This window comes from Tachypleus tridentatus, chromosome 11, assembly GCF_004210375.1.
Source record: "Tachypleus tridentatus isolate NWPU-2018 chromosome 11, ASM421037v1, whole genome shotgun sequence".
Classification (NCBI taxonomy): domain Eukaryota; kingdom Metazoa; phylum Arthropoda; class Merostomata; order Xiphosura; family Limulidae; genus Tachypleus; species Tachypleus tridentatus.
The window spans coordinates 47677553-47700126 of NC_134835.1; the positions used below are offsets into that span (position 1 = coordinate 47677553).

The 22574-nt window shown below is 30.1% G+C and overlaps 1 protein-coding gene across 2 annotated transcripts in view; it reads right to left on the bottom strand.

Annotated features, from left to right (window-relative positions):
• Positions 1-2663: 2663 nt before the first annotated feature.
• LOC143232103 (leukocyte receptor cluster member 8) overlaps positions 2664-22574 on the bottom strand; it is a 55238-nt gene continuing 35327 nt past the window's right edge. For both annotated transcript variants that reach the window (XM_076467177.1, XM_076467176.1), the window contains 7 exons: positions 17773-17899; positions 15149-15244; positions 14298-14432; positions 12764-12832; positions 11255-11384; positions 8617-8824; positions 2664-4687 (listed from right to left, as the gene is read on the bottom strand). In XM_076467177.1, the coding sequence (XP_076323292.1) occupies positions 4519-4687; positions 8617-8824; positions 11255-11384; positions 12764-12832; positions 14298-14432; positions 15149-15244; positions 17773-17899 (934 nt within the window). In that variant the 3' untranslated portion in view covers positions 2664-4518. The remainder of the gene's footprint in view (positions 4688-8616; positions 8825-11254; positions 11385-12763; positions 12833-14297; positions 14433-15148; positions 15245-17772; positions 17900-22574) is intronic.

Below are 22574 nucleotides of genomic sequence, written 5' to 3' on the forward strand. Positions count from 1 at the left end.
TGAAATTATATTAAAATGATCTCCGACATGAGTAATCTACGATTGTTGAATATCACATTAGTACTCTGATATGACTTCATATGTGTCAGACACAATCCTGTTGTTCTTTGTGAAATTATAGTCTTTCCCTTGTTTCACAACCAGGTAAGTTTGAACAATGTTAAAATCAGCTAGTTCATATAATAAAGATTCGCAAAAGTTTTCTTTGTAAGAAATGAAGACTTTTGGTATTTGTTTTATGCTTGTATTTAGACTTTCTTTTGCTGTTTTCTGTTTATTCAGTCGCAAACAGGTCTTTCTGAATTTCCGTACTGCAGACTTAACACTTATTTGTTGACTTCAGTTCTATTTGAGAATAACAAACCTTTAGATATTTTACTGAAAGTGCTTTTGATTACCAGAATCTCACCACTTATGATAAAAAAATAGGTTTCAATCTATATCTATAAAACACAGAACATAATAAAAGCACCAAGTTTCACCAACTTAATATTCTATACATATTATATAGTACTTCTTAAAATCTACGAGATTAAATCATAAAATCTCAAATCCATTTCTCATATTATTCCACGTAAGCCTCATTTTAAAGTTAACTCTCTTAATCAAAATGTAAAAGCAATGTCAGAGTAATCACAAATTGAATAGTAAGTTAAAATAAATATAAAAGAATATATTTTTATTTAAGCCAACGTTTCCCTTTTGCAGCTTCTTCAGGGTTAATATACATAACTGTATATTAGAATATTCATTAAATTACAAAACTGCTTGTAATGTTCTAGAAACCAAAGCCCTTGACACACACACAAACCAAAAGAGGCTCAACACCACAATAAATGACATATTTGATATTTGGAATCATTGGAAAAAAACAAAAAAAAAACTACAGCAATTTTGATATTTCCTAACGAACTTTCACCCATTAATAAAATTCACACTAAAACTACACAAGTATACTTAACGTCCTTGGACGTAACCCTTAAAATCCCATACAGACGTATACAAGTAACAAAGAATGCAAGAAACTGACATTTCTCCATAACAAATCATACCACCCAAAACGAATGAAAAAGGGAACCATAATGTGAGAAATGAAATAAACCGAAACTGCTCCACCCAGAATGTCATACAAACAGCACAAATTTATTTTAAAACACTAATATTACGAAATGGATACCCCGAATATTATATCGACCTTTTCAAATCACAAAAAACATTACAACAGCAACATATCCCTAAAAAAAACACAAAAAACAACGAATAGTTTTGTAATTTAATGAAGATTGTAATATCAATTATATACATTAACCCTGAAGAAGCGCAAGGGCTTTATACATTTATCTAAAGTGTTAAAGGTAGTTTTTTTTAACTTTTATAAATGTGTGTGAATCCCTCCAGTATGCACTACAAATTTTGAATTATATAAGTTTGACATAACTTTCAACCCAAGCAGCATCTTATGCACATGTATACTAGATCAAAGGCTTCCTACGATTCTAATAAAAGCATCTCTAATTCGTAATTACTGGATCAACTGTTCCAAAGTCTGTTTTTTTTTTTTTTTTTCAAATAAATAAAGATATCGGTGGTCAATCTTATAAGATACTCGTAGTTAAAAGTAAAATATTTAGAGCCATTATATTCTCAAACCTTAAGCACTTCAACCTACAACATGACATACTAACAACTAGGTCACATCAAATCCCGGGTCTGGCTTTCTTTAAATAATAGAAAAATTGGTATACATTTTAACCAAATGACAGCCTATCCAATGTACTGCCCGGTTTTAAATTCTTTTTAATGAAATAGTTATACGTTTTTACTAGACAACAAACATTACCACACTTGTAGGTATAGTATCTTCTCGCGCAGATACGATTTCAAGTCTATAAAAATTGAACAAATACTAAACTAATACACGTAAAGCATTGAAAAGAAACTAAAGATCACACATATTACTAAATACAGATCTATCAAATTTGTTTGTCACTAGCCAAAAATAGCTCTTGATTTTGAATTATTTAAAAAAAAAGTAATGTTATTATATCTTCAGTTACTTTTTGTTGTATATATATGCTACAAAATCAAAGAAACAGAAAATGACATATCAGTCACCTACAAGACACAGACACCTACTACTTAAAACTAAACGCATATAATCAAAATTTTAACATTATCAAATATTCCTGAATCCTTAAAATACAATTTTTTTTAAATATATAAAAAATGGTATGACAGCACCTTACAAAGTTATATGTACTTTATAAACAAGTTTTATTCAAACCAATTTGTTATTTCCTAAGTTTCCAATGTTCTTTACCTAACCCTAAGTTTTCTAGATTTACCATTTTAAAAGCCTAATTTATTTTCATTTGTCCTGATTTAACATACTGAAATGTCAACATCTATGGTAACTTTTAGAGTGCAGTACCCTGTTTCTAAAAACCATTCTAAGTGTGTTTACACTCACGTTTCATTTTTTTTTTCTTTTAACATATTATTTTGTATAATGCTTGACAATATTGTAATTTATTATATGTGCTTCACTGGATTTCAAAACTTTCAAAGCATTTGATAAAAGTGCAACTAGACTAGAATTTGCTCTAAATTAAAAAAAAAAAGGTTTTATGCCAGTTTCCAAAAATAATATTCAACTCTTCAAAGAAAATAAAAAAATGTTTATTATACATGATGGAGGTCATATATAAACATTGTTAACTACATAAATCCACCAGTTTTTCTTTAAAATCACACTATGAATTATTAACTTTTTTTTTAATTTTGTGTTTTACAATGTTACATACAATAAACATATATATATATATATATATATAAATATATATATTTGCAGTAAAACTTCAATTACTGATATTATCAGCTCTGGATATAAACTAATGCTGCAACTGGTTAAATAACAGCTGAAAGGATCCTATCAACAAGAAAAGGAACCTCTGATGAAGGAACTGCTCACCTGCTATACCAAAACTTGAATCTGCTGTGTGATATGAAAGGCTAGGAAATCTAAAGATAAATATACAATTCTTTTTCAACACATATTTCACAAAGAAGACAAAAGGGCATAGCAATTTCTCCACCGTAGCTACAGCTACTGAACCACGGTTAGAGGTAATGACTGTGGAAAACAGAAAAGAGATGAGGATAAATCGCTGCGCTGAATTACTGCCTTTTCAATACATCCCACGGACATGTAAGTACATCAGTTATGACAGAGCAAATATGAAGTACGAATTCAAGGAAGATTTTGAATGTGGATTAACTTACGGTTTAATTATATTAAGACTTTTTTTTTTTTATCAGTTTTAAATGTGAAATCTCTCCAATCTTTGCCAATGGAGAATATGACTGTGGAATTTTTACACTAGCATAGATAACCCTACACATCCACAATATTTCAAGATAACTTAAGAGGAGGTTTGGATATTTCTTTGAGGCTGTTAAACTGAGCAACTTTAATTCCAAGAACTTGTTGAAATCTTTTCTGGCACTAAATCCAAAAACAGATGGCATATGATGGAAACAATCTCAAACCCGAACACTATAAAGGATGACTATATTTACTGCATCAAAATATAAATAGATATGTACGAAGCTTATTTACACACCTGAACGATAACATGGGTGACATCTAATTCTGTGGCACCTGATGATGTTGCAAAACCTAGATGAGCTTGTGTTCCATGATCCCTCACCATCAAGTTTGGACTTGGTTCACACTTGAACATTTGATGACCTTAAGACAGAAGAATGTGGTTGCAGAAAGCCCTTTCTTGTCAGAATAGCAAATTATATAGCTTGTAATTCCACTCTACTTTAACTCCAAAAATGAACTTGATGATTTTTGTTAAATATTACCAAAAGCTCAAGATGATGAACTCATTCCCATGGTATGCAGATTAAAATCCAAAACAGGTTTGTCAAAACTTTCTTGCACTCAATTACCTGAGTTTAATTGTAATCAAAATAATTCTTGGATCAAATAATAGCAATTGCATGAGAAAACTGATGAGAACATGGAGTCTTCGTCTGTAAAAGGAAAAGAACACAGAAACACTTTTCATCTGCAGCTCCCACTAAAAATGTCTTTAATCTATTTCCATAGAAATGCAATAAAGATTTTTTTTTGTTGGCTGTACATATGAAAGCAATGTAGATATAACAGTTCTCAAACTAGATTTATATTTTATCATACTTATAGTCTTTAAGTTTGTCCAATTTGTCTGTTCCTTCTTATGAAGTCATTAGCATAATCATAAAAAAATAACTTTTTCTTGTGGTAAAAGTAAGAAGAAACAGATGGCACCAATAAACTGGGTTCAACACCAACAGCTCCTCAAGTAACAGTCTATGACTATATGCAACATAATATAAGAAGGGAAGTAAAGGTTATCTTCCTTGTTACTCTGTGAATGGAAAGATAAAATATGAAATTCACATTCATCTCTTCCTTGCCTTCTCAATATTAGCTCTGTCATACACAGATGTCACTCATTCATTAATCTAAGATGTTGATGACATAACTGAAGTTACTGACTCCTTGCAGTCGATCTTAGTACAGGCCTCATCAGCAAAGGCCACATTAAACTGCCTCAGGAACTGGAGGCAATCATCACGACTGTCGAAGGCTACCTCACTCTGAACATATGCTACAGGTAAGACAGGACGATATCTACAGAAAATGAGGAAATTATATTAACAAGCAGTTATACACTTTTTATGTAAACCATATAAAGTGAGTAAAACCCACTTACCTTTCTTCAAACCAAATAAGTAAAACAATAAATCAAATCTAAATATTAAAGGAAGTACATACTCACATGAATTGATGCATAGAACTGGAAAAAATATTACAGTAGGAAAAAAAACAACTTTAATCAAGTACAAAAAATTATTCACAACTCTTCCTATTTCTACAAAAACACTAAACATAGAGTGAAGGTTGGTTAAACTACATATTTTGTAATTTAAAAAAATGTATTTCTTGGAATATATTTTGGGCAAAACTAAATATCCAAGATAATTTTTAGGACAAAACAAAATCACAAGTTAATATAATGAAAATATTAACAAATTCCTAATAGTTTTCTCAAAGAATACTTATCTTTTTAAAATTATTACAGCATAAAATTATTGATCAAAATAGGTGGGAGAAATAATCACAAAATTTCAGCATTTTATTTAAAAAACATAACTGTTAAATAAGTCCCACACATTTAAAAACTTTTGCTTTAAAGCTTTATGCACAAATGAAAGTTGATGAATTAGTAAACTGTATATTATCAGAATCAAATTTACCATACCTTAGCTGATAATTCAAACATAACAAAAACCACAAAATAGAAAGAAATGTACTTGAATAAACATCAGTTTTTCAACTTTATCATACAATTAACAACAGGGTGCTAAGCTAATGGAAAAACTGCATTCTAATCTTTACAGGCAAGAATGTAAGAAAAGTATATTTAATTAGCTGTAGTCATTACTGGGTTAATTTTTAGTATTGGTCAAACCAAATAGTTTGCTTTGATCTGAACTTAACATTCAGTAAAAAAGATGAAAATTTGTTTAAAACATAAATAACTTTAAAATTAAGCATGGAATAAAAGCTAAGAAAGAATTTAACAAGTAGATAAAAATTATTTCACACTATAAACCCATATTTATACATGCAAACGTGATACATCGTAACTTTTAAGAATACCTAAGTAGCTGACTTCCATGAACAGCTACACAATGTATTCATCGTAAACTGTAAATAAAACATATACAAACAATTCTACTGACAAAACAATTTCTTAGTACAAAAACAAATTGTCCTTAAAAAGCTGTCTAAAACCAGATACAATAGAAAAAGGTTTCATAATTTAGGTCAAAATATAATTATCTGCTATTTTCATAATCTGTCCTAGATTATATTTCTAGTGACAAAAATTTATATATCACATGTAAGTAGGATCCCTTTTGTATGTGCTATACAATGTTTTGCATACACACATGCATCTAAGTTAAGAAAAAAAATTATAATATACAAGTTTTAGGCTCATAACTTCACTGAAGAAAGATTCAGAAGGTATAACTGACATGTAATGCAAAATATCATAATATAACCTTACATTATATTCAATATACATATTTACATACATAATGAAAAAGTCAGTTGATTATCACTTGAAATAAAGAAACATTTTATTTCAAAACAGCAATCAAAAATACTAAAAATTTCACTTTCATTTACTGTATAGCATTTAGACTATGTCCTCTTATTATGTAATTTGTGTAATGATATTACTGAGTGTTTCAAGGCAACTGTTCAACATATTTTGAGATGCTTTTTTTATCACTGATAATCTTGTTTAAATGCAACTCTAAATGACATCAGTTTTCCATACTCAGACCAGCAATCTCTTATCTAAACAAAAAACAACAGAGACATCTGATCCTGGTTGGGTAGACTTAGTTCAACACAATGTATAAAGTAAAGGTTTTAAAAATGTTTTTATCATAGGCAGATTCTTTTACCTAGTATTTTCCTTAAGTCTGTCTTACACACAAAATATTGTGATGTATACATAGGGATGAAAGTTGTTAAACCTAATCACAACAAGACACTATTCCTCTTTATAAATATAAAAACTGTATTATCCCATCTTATTACAACTAGAGCCATGTGTTTGGTGGAATTAAATAAGAAAGAAAGAACAGAGAAATTTTAAAAACACTGATGAGTTTATAAGGAACAAATTTATGATCACCGTGCACCTGCCTAGTTGATGGTAGTTAACTCCTGATGGTAAAGTTTCAAAGTTCATAAGTCTCTTTTCTCTAGGAAAAAAAACATTTCTAGTAGGTGAGCTTATATGGAGAAGAAGAAGAAGAAAAACAAACAAACAACAACAACAGTTTCAGGGCTCCCCAAACTTTCTACTCAGGAATAAGCTTCTTGCAGTGTTATTTTTCAGAACTGTTTGATGTACTTCTACTGTTCATTATCAGGCAAGTTGTGCCTAAAGACTTTTAGTCTGGTTTATACCTAGTTTTTTTAGAATTGTTCACTTTTTAACCCTACACATACATAACAACTACAAACTTTGATTTGTGTTTACTTCAGTATAGTCTAAATGAAGTCATTAGTTTAACAGTCTTTTCTGAGAACAGTATGTGCTCATAGCCAATAAAATGAAACTGCAATAGTTTTGGACCAAATAGCAATAATATGATGTTGTACCTTCCATACAGATGGATTTATATCAATTTTTAGCAAATCACTGTTTAAATTTAAAAAAAAAAAATCTTTGTTGTATATATATATATATATATGATAAATTTTGTACTATATATATATACATCCATACATATATAATTTAACTACTACCTAATATTTCAAACTTATGTCAGAAACTAAATACTTGGATGAATGGATCCAAACAATTGACACCTGAAAAAAGTTTTTTTAAGCAACAGTTATGCTTCATGATGTTTCAAGTATGAACAGCAAACATTGCTACTACATAGTTCTTGCCACATACTACTGAAAAGCAAATTATACCTAGGAAGAACCTCTCCGAAGAATCTAGATATTTATTATTTGTTGAATGATTAAAAAGTACATAGAAAACCAGTGAATGAACAAACAACTGTTCACATGGTGTGTTGCTTATCTCTTCTAAATATATACAAGTAATACATCAAATACTTTGACATTTGTTGTAACTAGCTTTTTGATTTGCAAGCTCTGATGAATGCCAGCAAAGTTAACTAAAATAAATGAAATACAAATTAAGAAACAATCAGTGTTAAAAATTATTATATAGCATATGGTGTTATTAATTCTATTGTATTGTCTGATTAGTGTTTCTTTGCTTTCACTTGTGGATTGTCAGAATTATGTACAGAAACAAGTGGTATTTATTATAATACAAAGCACAAATACAATAACCTATCATAAAAAAATGTATTTTTCAACCAAGCAACTGTCTTCAGTCATATATGTAGGAGTTGGTAATTGTGCATTACACCTCCCTATATAATAGCATTTCCATGGAATTAATATTAGTTCTAACAAATGAATCAAGCTAAACATGTTTGCTTGACTACTTTCTTGATTTATGCTGTGATCAGTTAAATTATTTAGCTGAAATTCACATTACTACTATGCCAACTTAAGATGGCAAAACCATGCATGTGTTTTTAAATTAATTTTAACAGAATTGCTTTATATGTATATATATATATATAAAAAACTTAATGTGTATGCACCAATCTGACCCTCCACAAACATAAAACAGAGTATACTTACCTCTTCTTTTCTCAGACAAAAAGTAACATTAATATAACATGATATAATAAATATCCTTGAAAATATTTTACTTGTAGGAATTAATAAGGGTTTAAAATCAGTCTCATCTGGAAACAAATGTAATTATACAGAAATTCTTAAAAGTAAAGAGTATTATCAAAATCTTGTTTTTTTTTCTTTTACAATGAACTTAAATACAAACATTATATGTATATTATTTATGTTTAAATGAAACTAAACTTTTCCAACATATTATAAGAAACAAAAAAGTAAACAAAGGAAAGAAATACAATGGTACATACGACTTGATCATAGCTTTAATGGCATGCTTCCTTTCTCTCTCTGCAAACCAATCTATAACATAACCTGACATTTTTGGAGCATTCTGATAGAGTTTGAAAAACCTATGGTAATTTCCAATCTTCCAGGCAAACATTAATTTTAAAGCATGAGATATAACCTCGTTTTCTTTTTCCGTTGCTGATAAACAAGATAGAACTGACCTCAATTCTAAAAAAGAAAAAACAAAAATACCATCAAGTAATAGGTTTAATTTCTTTAAACAATTCTCAAGAAAATATAGGGGTATATTAAAACTTCAAAAGTCTAATATTTTACCTTTCATTGGAACAAAATATGTTAATGTTGTACTTATTATTCATAATATGCCTAAGAAGAAATAAAGGTATTATGAGTTTAGTAGAATAGTGGTATAGTCTAGCATGAACATGTGATACATGTGTTTGAGTATATGCTAGGTAAACAGTAAACCTATAAAAAGTGTACAGAGTTCAATTATTTAAGAGATCTGGTCACAGTGTTAATATGAATAGTATAATTCAATCTCATTACTGAACAGGTCTGTTTTAGTGTACTGATAATATGTACATATTTGTTGTTAGTAGAAATATAAGTTTTTATGTAATAGTTTGTGATTAACAGACAGGTGTAAAAGACTCTACCGACAGTCTGGAGTAAAGACTGAACTTTGACATAAGGTGGTTTAGGGCACAAAGCAGATATACACAAACATTTCTTAAGGGTTATAATTTCCCTAAATAGAAAATGTATTTCCAATAAGTACTTCCTACTGTCCACAAGCTTAGCTTTTCCTGTTTTATGCTGCTCTCTGTATGAAAATGTTTTTTATAACTAATGTCACAAGCCTTCCCCAACAATTATTAGTCTAGATAAGAACAGTCTGCCTTATGATAAATTTGGGGGGGTATGAAACATACTAATGCCAACACCCAACTGGGAGTGGGAAATGTTCAGCACAAACCCAAATATCAGGAAATAGGGGAAAAACTAAATAAAGCTGGGAAAAGGGAAGGACTTGATTCACAAGAAATAGAAACAACAGCAAAACATAATGTTCTGGGAGATATAAAATCAGATAAAGCCAAAGAGATCTGAACAGAATCCTCAGGTAGAGTGTGGAAAGATACAGCAAATTTCAGGGAGGATAAAAAATCAAACTCTTCATTAACATGGCCAGGATTGAAAACCTCAGAAGGAAGAAGGGCAACAGGAGGAGACAAATGTTGTTTCATATAATTTTCAATCAATCCACACATAAATGCTGATAAATTCCCTAAAAGATCACCCACATTTGTAGCCACAAGCATGGCATCAGCTGAATAAGATGGACCCAAAGTTGTAACATTAACTTTGGAATTATGTCTGACAGCAAACAAACAAGAGAAAGATTAAGAGACAAAACAAGGGTAAATAAATGCTTACAAAATGAAATTGAAAATTTATTGAAAATAAATGAAAGTTAAACTAAGATAAACCACTCCACAGCAGAACTGGGACAAAGCAAAGACATCTGAACTCAAGCACTACCAAACAAGAAATGATGGTTCGGTTGTAGCACACAGAGGGAGTCACACTTCACATGATGGTGGTGCTCTCTGACTGGTGAAGAGACCACATGTGTTGATTTGCACGAGGGACATTTTGAAACCTTTGATTCAAATAGGGGTATGAGGAAGGCTTGTAGCATGAATTAAAAAAAAGTTCACATACAGAGAGCAGTCTTCACTGATTATTTTGAAGAGATGTTCTAATGTTTAAACACACTAACGTAGTGATACATTAGAAGAGGGAATTATTATGAACAGAGTATTAAAATAACAGAATGATGTAAAGCAGCATGAAAAATTGATGTTTGTATATTTTCTTCTTTTATAAACCACTTCCAGTAGAAGATCCACACTTAAAGTTAGCAGCTAAAAAGTAAATAAGTCATTCTTATTTGTACACTCAAAAACACACAAAGTCATACTTATTTATACACCTATGAATAGCATCACAGGTCACAAAATAACTAGAAAATAACAAAATTTGTTTTTATGGTACAAAGAAGCTGAGAAATTAGAACATTTATAATATAAAAAAAAAATCTTGATTTATTTTTTATCTACAAAAGGAAATGCTTTTTTTTTCCCTCTGGAAAATCTTTAGTGTTAAAAATAAACTTCAACATCAGAAGTATGCATTTTGCAAACTGATATTTTATTAATTTATATGTAAACTACATAGAAATATTAGTGATTTTATACCTTTCATAATTCATTCTTTTAAAGTAAAATTGAATGAAAAACAATTTTTATAAAGATAGAAAAACTGAATTACTTAGCTTTAAGATTCATGAGCAAAAAGTTAAAAAAAATTTCTACTGTTTTCAATTCAACATAGTAAAACAGTTTATTTTAATAAGTATTAGACTCAATATAATTCAAAAACTAAAATTCGACAGAATAAGATAATAAAAAAATACCTTACTTAAGATATAAGAGAATTCAAATATCAAGTTGAACAAAAGTGAAAGCTGTTCTTTATTAAATTTTAGTTTTCTTATCTCACCTTTTAAGTACATTTGAAAATATTACTTAAATTTTTCCTTGTAATATTAAGTTAATTTAACATACTTACCTAAAGTATTTTTGGAAAAAATGTAATACAAAATTCTGTATCCAGTAAATTCAAGTCTATTTCCCACTCCAGTCTCTAAGTACAAAGCCTTCAGTTGTGTCTGACACTGGTTAAATTCTTCATGGTCACCCTTAAATACAAGAAAACAAAACAAAAAATAGTATTGTCCATTAACTGATTGACATTTCTCTACAGCACTTCATTTTTAACTCTTTCTTGCCCACAACGGTACAATATGACTCGAGAATAAAACTGCATCATTAAATTAAACAAGTTAAAAGAAATAACCTTTTTAGATAAACAAAATTTCATATTGAAATCATGTATTTTAAGAATAATTAAAACTTTTTATCCACAGGTTAAACTACAAATGATATTTAAATCACTTGTCAAGATTCAGAATCTATTAAAAATTTAAAGACCTATTAAGCCATCCCTAAACAATTTTTAAAATAATGTAGGAAGACAAAAATACCTAATTTACGTCCACAATGTAAGCAATTTTAATTATATCTTTGAAAAATATATCGAAATGAAACATACTCATGTGAATTCATAAAAATATTTTAAGCTACAAAATTTGTACAAAGTAACCCTTAAGTTTCAAACTATTTCATTCAGCCCCTCCCTCTCAATGAAGTAAAACAAACCAGGTTTCATACGCTTGAGTTTTTCAGGCAATACAAGTATCCTCCACCCAAATGCAAGATCAATATCCTTGTATGACAATTTTATCAGTTATTTAAATACACATTCTTAACAGGTTACCTTATTAAAAGTTTGAGATTTCTGATCCCATAAAATCAGATCACCTTAAAAACAAGGACTGTTTGGAACATTCAAGCTTTAATTCTGAATCACAAACAAGAAAGTACAGTTGGAAAGATTAGAAAGGTACAAAAAATGAAATGGCTAAATACTGCTTTTTAAAAGATTCAGTTATTACTGTACCCACCCTCCTCAGAGCTATGTGACTGGATATCAGGCATATCTCCATAGTAATATTTTGTCAGAGGTTATAATTATGCCTTATTATTGAAAATACCCTTTTCTTTCAATAATCTTCAGTACTTATAACAGATTAAAAAATATGTTGATGTACTTAATAACATGATTCACTCTGCAGAAATGTAGCATATATTACTGTTTCATATTATTTCAAAAAGTCAGCTTTCGAGTTAATACCTACAATCCCAAATTCAGATACAGTGTTATCATTTTAGTACAGATTTTAATTTCTTATGGTTAACTGGTAACTTAGCTATGGGTACACCTCATTTACATTTCATAATATCAGAAACAGTTACAGATATAATAGCAATTTATAAACGTTAAGAATGACTTCACTGAAACAAGGTTTCTAAATGCAACCTTTCCACAAACCACCTGAATGGTTGTAGGCAGAGATGGAAAATGCTGATCTAGTGCATCTGAAATGATTCAACAATTAAGAAACAGAATAAATGACTGGCATTAACCCAGTATTCAGGGATGGAAAAGAAAACTTACTTTCTCCAGAGCTATCCTTGCATGAGTCTCATAAACTTGCACTGTAAACGTATCCCGTACACCTTGAACCTAAATCGAAAAAGTAATTTTACCATGAAATCAAATCTTGTAAATCTTTACATAGTAAGTGAAAATACTGACTATTCACAATACTGTAGATAAATTAAATATTCTTGTAAAGCCAGTAAAATCAGATTGTTATTTAAATCCTACTTCAGTTAAGTATGAATTGTGGTATGAAAAATTCAGTAATGTATGGTGTTCAGTATTCAGTGGTCTGATCAATTAATGGTTAATAAAGAATAAACTGAATCTGAGTGTTAAATGTTGACTTTCTGGTTCTGCATTAAAATGCTGTGTAACTTAAATCTTGTATACCTTGGCAAAAAATGTTCAACCCTACAAATAACCTCATATAGATGCTTATACTTGTTAATTGCATTTCACTTTTAAACCTTATAATCTCAATATCTTTCATTCATCATCTGCATCACATTTAAACCCAGAAAAAGTCATTTTTGAGTGGTTTAGATTGTTCAAGCACATAAGGAAATGGTATATTTTCAAATTTAAACCCAGAAAACGTCATTTTTTGAATGGTTTAGATTGTTCAAGCACACATCCTAAACCGTATATTTCCAAATGAATCAACAATTACAACAGTACTTTTATATCTGCAAAAACATAAAATCTAAGTATTAAATATTACTTATAAAATAAACTAACAACCTATTTAATATATGTCATGTATACATGTAAGCATTTAGTAAGATTAAGTAAGCATTGAAAATTATGGTAGAATTAGTAGCTCTTTTACAGAAGTATCCTGCAAATTAATACATGAAAAACTAATTTTATTTGACCCAGTGTTCACCTGTCAGATATAGATATACACATATACATATGTATTTTCTGCATTTTGATTTTGGAAACTACTTAACATCTTATTTTTTTTATTACAGAATACTATTTGCTCCTTTTAGTAAACGTATAGTGAAAAATAATATAAATAAAAAATAAATTAAAAAATTTATTTTCTTGACACCAGAAATCAATAAATTGTTTTAAATTACCTAACAAAACACATTTCACAATCTTTAATGGAAAACGTTTGTGCTTAATATAATGAATAATTAATTAAAATCACCTACAAATCAACATATTTAAAATATATAAAACAATGTGGGAATCCTTAATTTTTTTTTTAATAATGCATCTTTTAACTGAATTTTTTTTCCATTGCAATTCTTACACCACTTTAAGCAAAACATAATTACAGCTGTATAATCTTACATTTTTAATAATATTTCAGTACAGCAGTGATGAAAATGTTTTAATATAAGGTTATTTATAAATGTAAAATAAGGTCAGAGTAACCATTTAAATAAAAGACAATAATTGAATGGATATGTTTGGACATCTATATATTCCTAAAGCTTTCCCCTACTAAATTTTAAAGAGACTATATGAAATAATAACTATAATTTACTTTACAATAAAGCCGGTACACATTCTTTCAGAGATAATCACTTACCGTGAGATCCTGTCTAATAGATTTTAACTGGTCGCATGCATAATGATAGTCCTGGTTTTTTATCCAATGATCCTTCACCATAGTCAGAGACTTCTTAAGAACCTCTACAGGACGAATAGATGAAGCATCTGGTGCCTACAAAATTTTATAATTATAATATTTTTTACCAATTATGATGGATCAAAAATATAAATCAATGCTTCTGTTTCTTTTATCCAGTGATCTTTGGTCATACTAAGGGAATTCTTAAGAATCTCTATTGAATGTATAAGTGAAACACATGACACCTACAAAATTATACAAATTATTTTTACCTTATCATAATGGACAAATAATGTAAAATCTACCAATGCTTCTATCCATCTATACACAATCATCCTGAAGTTTAAGAAATGAGTATCGTATTTTTATCTTCCTGTATGATTGATGAGTAACACACACCCTTTTTTTTTTAGAAACATGATACTGGTGAATAGATTTTAATGCAGAGTTAAAATTACAATGGTTTTAAAAAATGAAAAGAATATTACTGCATGGAAAAGGCTACATTTTCTTTTTACATACATATACAACACAAATGAACTCTTGATTTCTTTTTGTTAAAAGTATTACTTTTAGAATTTCAAAGCTTAAAAATTGGGTTGGTAAGCAAAATTAATGAAAAAATCTTTCTTGATACTACAGTATAGTACCTACACCCCTATACTTAGGACTACACTCACACTATTAACACTAATTTTAAAGAACCATATGATATTCAGTATGAAACACACTTCCATAAATTTACAACAAGGAGATAGAAATACACTTTGAAAATTACATAGAGGATTTTCTTTATCTGAAAAACTTACGGATGTCAGCCTGAGATATGGTTTCTCAAGGTCTCGACAGATTCCCACAACGTTGGCAGTTTCCCAGTCCGTCTCATTACTTTCTTCATTAAATGCCTACCATAAAAATGTTGAATCACCATGAGTATTCATCCATACTTGCATTTCAATTTTAATGAATAATAATTATTAGATATTACAAGAATAAAACATTAAAAATTTGAAAAAAATCTGAATTTATATATGGTGTCATAACAAAATAATCTTACTTTAAAATTATTTGACATATCAGTTTCAACAACTTTCTACCAAGAAATGAATGCAATTAATGTAGTTTTTGTCATAATTATGTTGTTCTTTACAATAATTACTCTTCCATACAAACTTACTACCTATCTATCATATAAGCTAAAAGAGAGAAAGGCATCTTTCCACATACATTACACAAATTCATTAAGCAGTTATGACAAGATTGTTACTGGCTTAAAAGTCATTTTGTATGCCTGAGAGAAATGAAGATATTGTGGTTGTGTTCTGAATTTATTTCCACATACATTACACAAATTCATTAAGCAGTTATGACAAGATTGTTACTGGCTCAAAAGTCATTTTGTATGCCTGAGAGAAATGAAGATATTGTGGTTGTGTTCTGAATTTATTTTAAGCTGGTAGATCATTTTAATGCTGAGGATCTAAGACTACTTTGTGCATATTTGAAGAAATTAAAATAATGTAGAGAGCTATTATGATGCTTTGACACTCAGAAGGTAAGTAATAACTTTGCAAGGGTTTGAAGTTTCTGATTAGCTTAAAGTTTAACAGATAAGTTTATTTATGAAGTTACATGACTCTTTTACTATATGCATGATATTAGTTTTGCTAGTAAGAAAACCCTTTACAAGCTGGGGGCCAGAGTTATAAAGTGACAGTTCATGGGTCATAATTTCTGACATCCTCTTTATTGATAAATACATATAAATATTTGTGATAAAAACACTGAAATGAAGAAAAATGCGTAAATACTTCGAAAACTACAAGATTATACTAATTATTCCTCCATTATCCAGACATTGACATCTTACTTTTCATGAATGCGTTGATGTAAAGTGCCTTCAAAATTAAGATGCATTAAGTGTTTATTAGTTCAGAATGGATATGTTACTGTAGTGTTTCATTAAGGAAACAAAACTTCAAATACATGCCACATGTACAACAACATCACACAAAAAGTACTGGTCAAATGATCCAATGACAGCTACTGAAATTTTTGGTAAATATATGATAAGATTATCAGCATACTGCAGTTCGTATACTTCGCAGACAACGAACTACCAGATCAAAACGATAGGCTCTGGAAAAGTATAGATATATGTAATAATCTTAAAGCAAAAATTTTCAAGTTTTTCCGCCTTTTTCAAAAACTTCTTATGGATGAGTCTTTATTACTATTCAAAGGTAGTCAGTCCATCCTTCAAACAGTATATGGGGGGGAAGGCATAAAATCATTTACTTTATGTGATTGTGAGACTGGAATTGCATTGGATATAAAAATACATACTTGGTCAGAAACTGAAGTGCCTAGAAATGACCCATGTGGATTCTATGGGGCTGTTGTAAGGGAAGTTATAGCACCATATGAAGACAAGGGTCATCTTCTTTACACAGATAACTTTTATACAAGCCTTAAATTATCATGTTCTTTACATAAAAAGAAAAACTGGATATTGTGGAACAGTTAAAAAGTAAAAAGTATAGGAAATATTTCCCATGTTTGGGATAAAAAAGTGATGCATGGTGAAAGTGAGAAAATGAAATGTGGAAATCTATTGGTATTCAAATAGCACAAGAAACGTGATGTGTAGGCACTCGTTACTTTTCCCAGAGGAAATATGGAAAACAGTGAAAACATTAGTAATACAACTAATAAACCAGTAAGAAAACCTTTGTTGTATTAGAATGTATTTGCAACTTGCATTTGACTTACAAAATAGACACACAAATAAATACAGTGTAAAATGGTAGAAAAACTTTTTTTTTCATATGATTGGCATTGCTATGTTAAATTCTTACAAATTATATCTAGTGAAAACAGGAAATAATGCATTAACTCTACAAAACTTCAGGAGGAAAGTAATTACCTAACCACTTAAAAAATATGGTATACTAAGTGTGCAACAACACAGACAACAATCAATCCAAAATCCAGATAAACTACTTGCTGTAAATTTTATGGAGAGAGATTTCCCAGCACATCTGGCTCCAACAGGTGCAACGGTAAAGAGCAACAAATATACCACATATGCAGGAATACCAAAAATGTTAACAAAGGAGAAAATACATAACACAGAGTCCTGAGTGCAAGGTAAGTCTATGTCTGGAAGAGTGCTGTAGGATATACTATACCCCCCACAGTGGTAAGTAAATAAACTCTATTGTGTGTATGCATGCATGTACACACACACACTAAAAGGTCCTGTACAACATATACAAAAACTAATTTTAAAAACCACACATTAGACCAATTCTTTTGCAACCTGGGTGATATCCATAAAAACACATTTGCATACTTAAAGGGTTAATAAATTTATCGTAAACAGCAAACAAGTAAATCTGTACAAAGTTATAAAAAGTTTTGTACTTCTTACCATAGGATTTTTAACAGTGAGAACAATACTTGAGCTTTTTCCTTTTTTACTGGTTTGAAACCGAGCTGCACGTTGTTCTAGACGTTCTGAAGTAGCAAGGTCTGCTTCCACTGTAAACTGATTGTTACTACAGAAAGAAAACAAAAAAAGGTTTTTGGTTTTCTTTCACTTGCTCACACAAAGGTTTCTTTATAATTAATTTTATTTACAGTTTATTTGAAATTTTAAGTTCAATGAAAAATGAACTGGGGAAATTGTAATATTAACCATTATTTCAAATAATTCATTACGATTTTTGTATTAGACTAAAATTCTCTTAAAACTAATTTATTACTTATGGTCTTAACTGTTGAATCAAAATTCACTTAACAGTAAAATTTTAACAGTTTATTTAAACTTATTAGAAAAAAAAAGTGAACTAAAGAGTACAGTTCCTAGTTTCCTTAAAACAGACTTTTAGAAATTTAACACAATATACTAATTTCACAAACTGTTTTTATTTAAAAACAAAACAGGGTGTAGTAAACTCAAATTTCACTGTCAAAAAATTGTCCTTTCTCTCCATTTAAATTCTGAGTTATTCATAATTTTTTATTTGATACACTTCAGTCAGTGCTGAAAATAATAAAAATGCAAAGAAACAACAGCAATACTACTGCCTTTCTTAATTAAATTAGAAATATGAATGTTTATCATTAAAGAAAATTTAACAAATTGAATTCAGATTCAATAGAGTAGAGAAAGTACACACAAAAATGTGTTACAATCAATGTAAAAAAAATTATTATTTCTTAAAAGCACAAAGCATAGACTGGAATATATCAGATATTTTGCAGATAAAGCAGCCCTAATTCTCTCATATATTAAATGTTTTATTCACCTTCCCAGTTTTTTCATATTTAAATTATAGTTACATCTAGTTTTTACATGTTTTATCACATTAAAATCATAATTAATTCTTGTTGTTACTATTAGCCAATATTAGCAATATTTCTTCATTACTGCGTGTCTCAAGCTTGATTAATATAACAAATGTATTTTCACTGGTTTGTATTTCCTACAAAATAGTTTCATGCCAATTCTTATTTCAGCCAATTACGTTTATACAATTTACAACAAATAAGTAACATCCTTATAACAGGCTTTTGTTAATGTTCCTGTGCTGTCACTCAAACTCTTATTTTATTGTGTAGGCTATGTTTCATCTGTTACACAAAATAGATCAATTATATCAGAACACAGATCGTACTGGATCTGAATTCTATAAATTACTTGATGGACTGTAAAACACCATATAAAAAAAACTTACTAAATCCACAGAAACAACATGTATAGCTTGGGTCACCATATTTAATGACTGATACAAAATATTTTATTTCTTCATGTATTTATATTAAAAGTCTTACTTCCATTTGGAAGTGATATTACAATACAAGCTCTGCTGTACTACTACCACCACCAATTATTACACCAAATTGAGTCTAAATGTAAAACAGACTTTTTGCCAATAAAGCATTCTCACAGAGCAATTTTTGATAAATGTAACTTCATTTTATTTATTAATTTTTAAGTAATTGAAGAAAAAGGCTACCAGTAATTCTTCTGCCCACAAGAGGTAGGATTTGAACAATCTGTTCTGCAAGTGTGTACACACACACACACATTCAATAAATCTATGTTTGAAAATCAGCTTGAACAACTTATGCACCATTAATAATATTAGTTCTCTTCATGAAAAATTATACATTTTCAAAAATTATTAGATTTAAAGACAGTTAAGCTGTTCCATTCTACATAATTGAAAATATACTACTGTTGTGGTTAGTAGCCTAAATGTCCATTATTAATCAGACTGATACATAGACACAACAGCAGTATGATAATTAGATGTGCAATTTCTTAATGTATTGCAGTTGTTTATTTTGCACCAGAAATAAGCTTGAAAATTTTGTGAATAAAATATACCAAAAGCACTTTTGCTGTCTCCAAATCAAACATATGGCCCTTAAAATATATATTTGAAGTAACCAAATGATATTTGAGCTTTGTAATTCCTGTATAAGCTAATATATATAATTTATTTTTCAACATTTCTTAAATCAAACTAGGACTTTGAAGGTAGAAGACAAAAATCTGAAAAAAGAAATCTTGACATAATGTAAATATTGAGAGACAAATGCATTAAGTGTAGTCCACATGCCAGACTAGAGGGTTTCCTCCAAAAAATGATATGCAAATGAAAATATGATGTGTTGAATATAACAAGAAACCACCTGGAACAAATTCTAGGATTGAGAAGGCAAGGAGGAATAAACCCATCAAATAAAAAGCCATCAAATTAATAAGGGTAGAAGGGGAAATATTCCAAACATGGTAAGAATGTCAAAATAAAGAGTACCATGGAAGGATGTCCCCTCTGTAATTACTGTGGTCTTTGGGAGGAAGGAATGATCTGGATAAAGGAGAAGATAGGTAGGGTAGTAAAGCATAACTGGAACATCACTGACAAAAAAATCAAACTTTCAACATTCTTAAGCTAAGAGGAGAAGAAAATCTGTTTTCAGAGACAGGTAAAGATGAAACAAAAGGAAAGTGATGAAACAGAGATAAAATGAGGGAACAGATGACCACATATCTCATTCTGGAAGAGTAAGCCATCTGAAGAGATGAAAAATTCATAAGAAACATATTAATATAGCAAGAAATGGGGAACATAACTCAATGGTTTTGATGAAAATAAAAGGTATGGGATAAGATAGCCTGATAACCTGGGAGCAAAGAGACAGAAGACCCCCCAGTAGAAAAGCCATGTGATAAACTCCACCACTTGAACCATAGTAGGCCAGTCAACAGGGAATCTCCAAATTTCAGACTAACTACAGAACACTTTATATTTGCACTCATGCACCACCACTGAAGTAGAACATATGGAATGAGCTAAGAGGAAGACTAGTTGATGGGAGAAACATGATCTCCTTGACAAGTACCAGATAAAATCCAGACATGACAACAGAGGACATGAATTGGATGTAGAATTGGTGACCAAGGTTGATGAAGAAAGGAGGGAGACAAAGAAAGAGGATACTGGAGAGAAAAGTTACAATTGTTGTAATTGTGGAAACAACGGTTTGACTGGTCAATTAAGAGAAATCAGAAGGCCTCAACACACAGTAGTACAGATGAGAGAGATCACCCGATGAAGTAACAGGTTAGGAGATAAATATAAAGTAATTTGTAAAACCACTCCTTTTTGAAGGCATAGACAGAGATGAGGATGAGATATTGAGTACTAAAAGAAGGGTTAACTAGTGGTTGAGGTTTGTGGCAAATTAATTTACATGAGGGAAAACCCCACTCTGTCATATATATTTGGTCAAGGTTGGAAAGATAATCCACCACAAGAATGAAAAAGCACCTAGACGTGTGATGCAATGAGGAGAATGCAGAGCATGGACCAAATGTAGTAAATCTGATGCCCAAATATAGAGAGATATCATCCAGGTGTCCTCTTAATGATTGATATGCACTACCACTATAGAATTCTTAGGGCAAATCATCACCAGAAAATGTCTGATGAGAAGAAGTCAGTTAAAAAGTGATCGACTTCAAGAACATTGACATGCAAAGACCTTCTGCCTACAACACAAAGTTTCCTGGTAACTGACACATATACCCCAATGTGATGATACACATCTATGAAAAGATGCAAATCTGGAGGAGGAGGAAGGAGGATGCCCACCAAAATATGAGTCTTGACCAACTACCAAAGCAGATTGTCTATCATGGCAGGAGGAAGAGTAACAGGAGTTAACAAGAGATCCTGAGCAAGATTCCACTATCATGAAGAGACTCCCTAAGGGACTGCACATGTGCATAATAGAAGGAGGACCAATGACGTGAATGAAGTCCACACCCCAAAAGCGACAGAATATCACGAGCAGAAAGTGAGTGCAGCGCAGAAGGCTTGTGGCATGCATAAAGAAAAGGTTTGCATACAGAGGACAGTACTGGAAGAGATTAGCCACTCTTGTGAGAGGAGGGAAAAACCATACCAGAAACACATACTTAGTGCTGTTTTCAACTGTTGTATAAAATGAGATATCATACGAAACAATACTCTTCTCCTATACTGAACTAACAATACTAACACAACAAAAAATTTCTATTTATTTCAAAAATGTGCATAACAAAACACTAATACACTAAAAGCAAACAATGTCCTATAACTATATTATCATTTAACATTTTCTAACTAAAGCATAAGTGCTTTACCACAATTTCCTTAGGTATTCAATTTGAACATGGTGATAGTAACTTTCAGTCCGTAAGCAAAATAACTAAAAATCTCTTTTGAGAACATGGCACCATTATATCATTTGGTAAATTAAAACTTTTTCCTTCTATTGGCTATAAATGGTGTGACAGCAAATGTCTGAATTATTGTCAATTTGCAAAAGAAAGGATGTGAAAGGTGAATGTTGTAAGTGAGTCTAACGTTCTATTTATGTCTCCAAAAACAAAGAAGATCAGAGGCTAAAAACATGAGATTATGTCATAGTAATATTTACACTACAATAAGTAATTTACACTAAACTCAGCACAACAGAGAGAGAGGATAAGAAAAACTAGGAGGCGAGCAGGTCGGAGTGAAAAATTTTACAAAACACATGCAAGGGGGGCCTGAAAATTTATTTTAATATTTCCCTTTAAAATAAAAAAAATTAAATCTTACATAATATTAAAACTTGAATTAGTAACTATCTTTTGATGCCATGTATATTAATATACATTGACATTGAAGT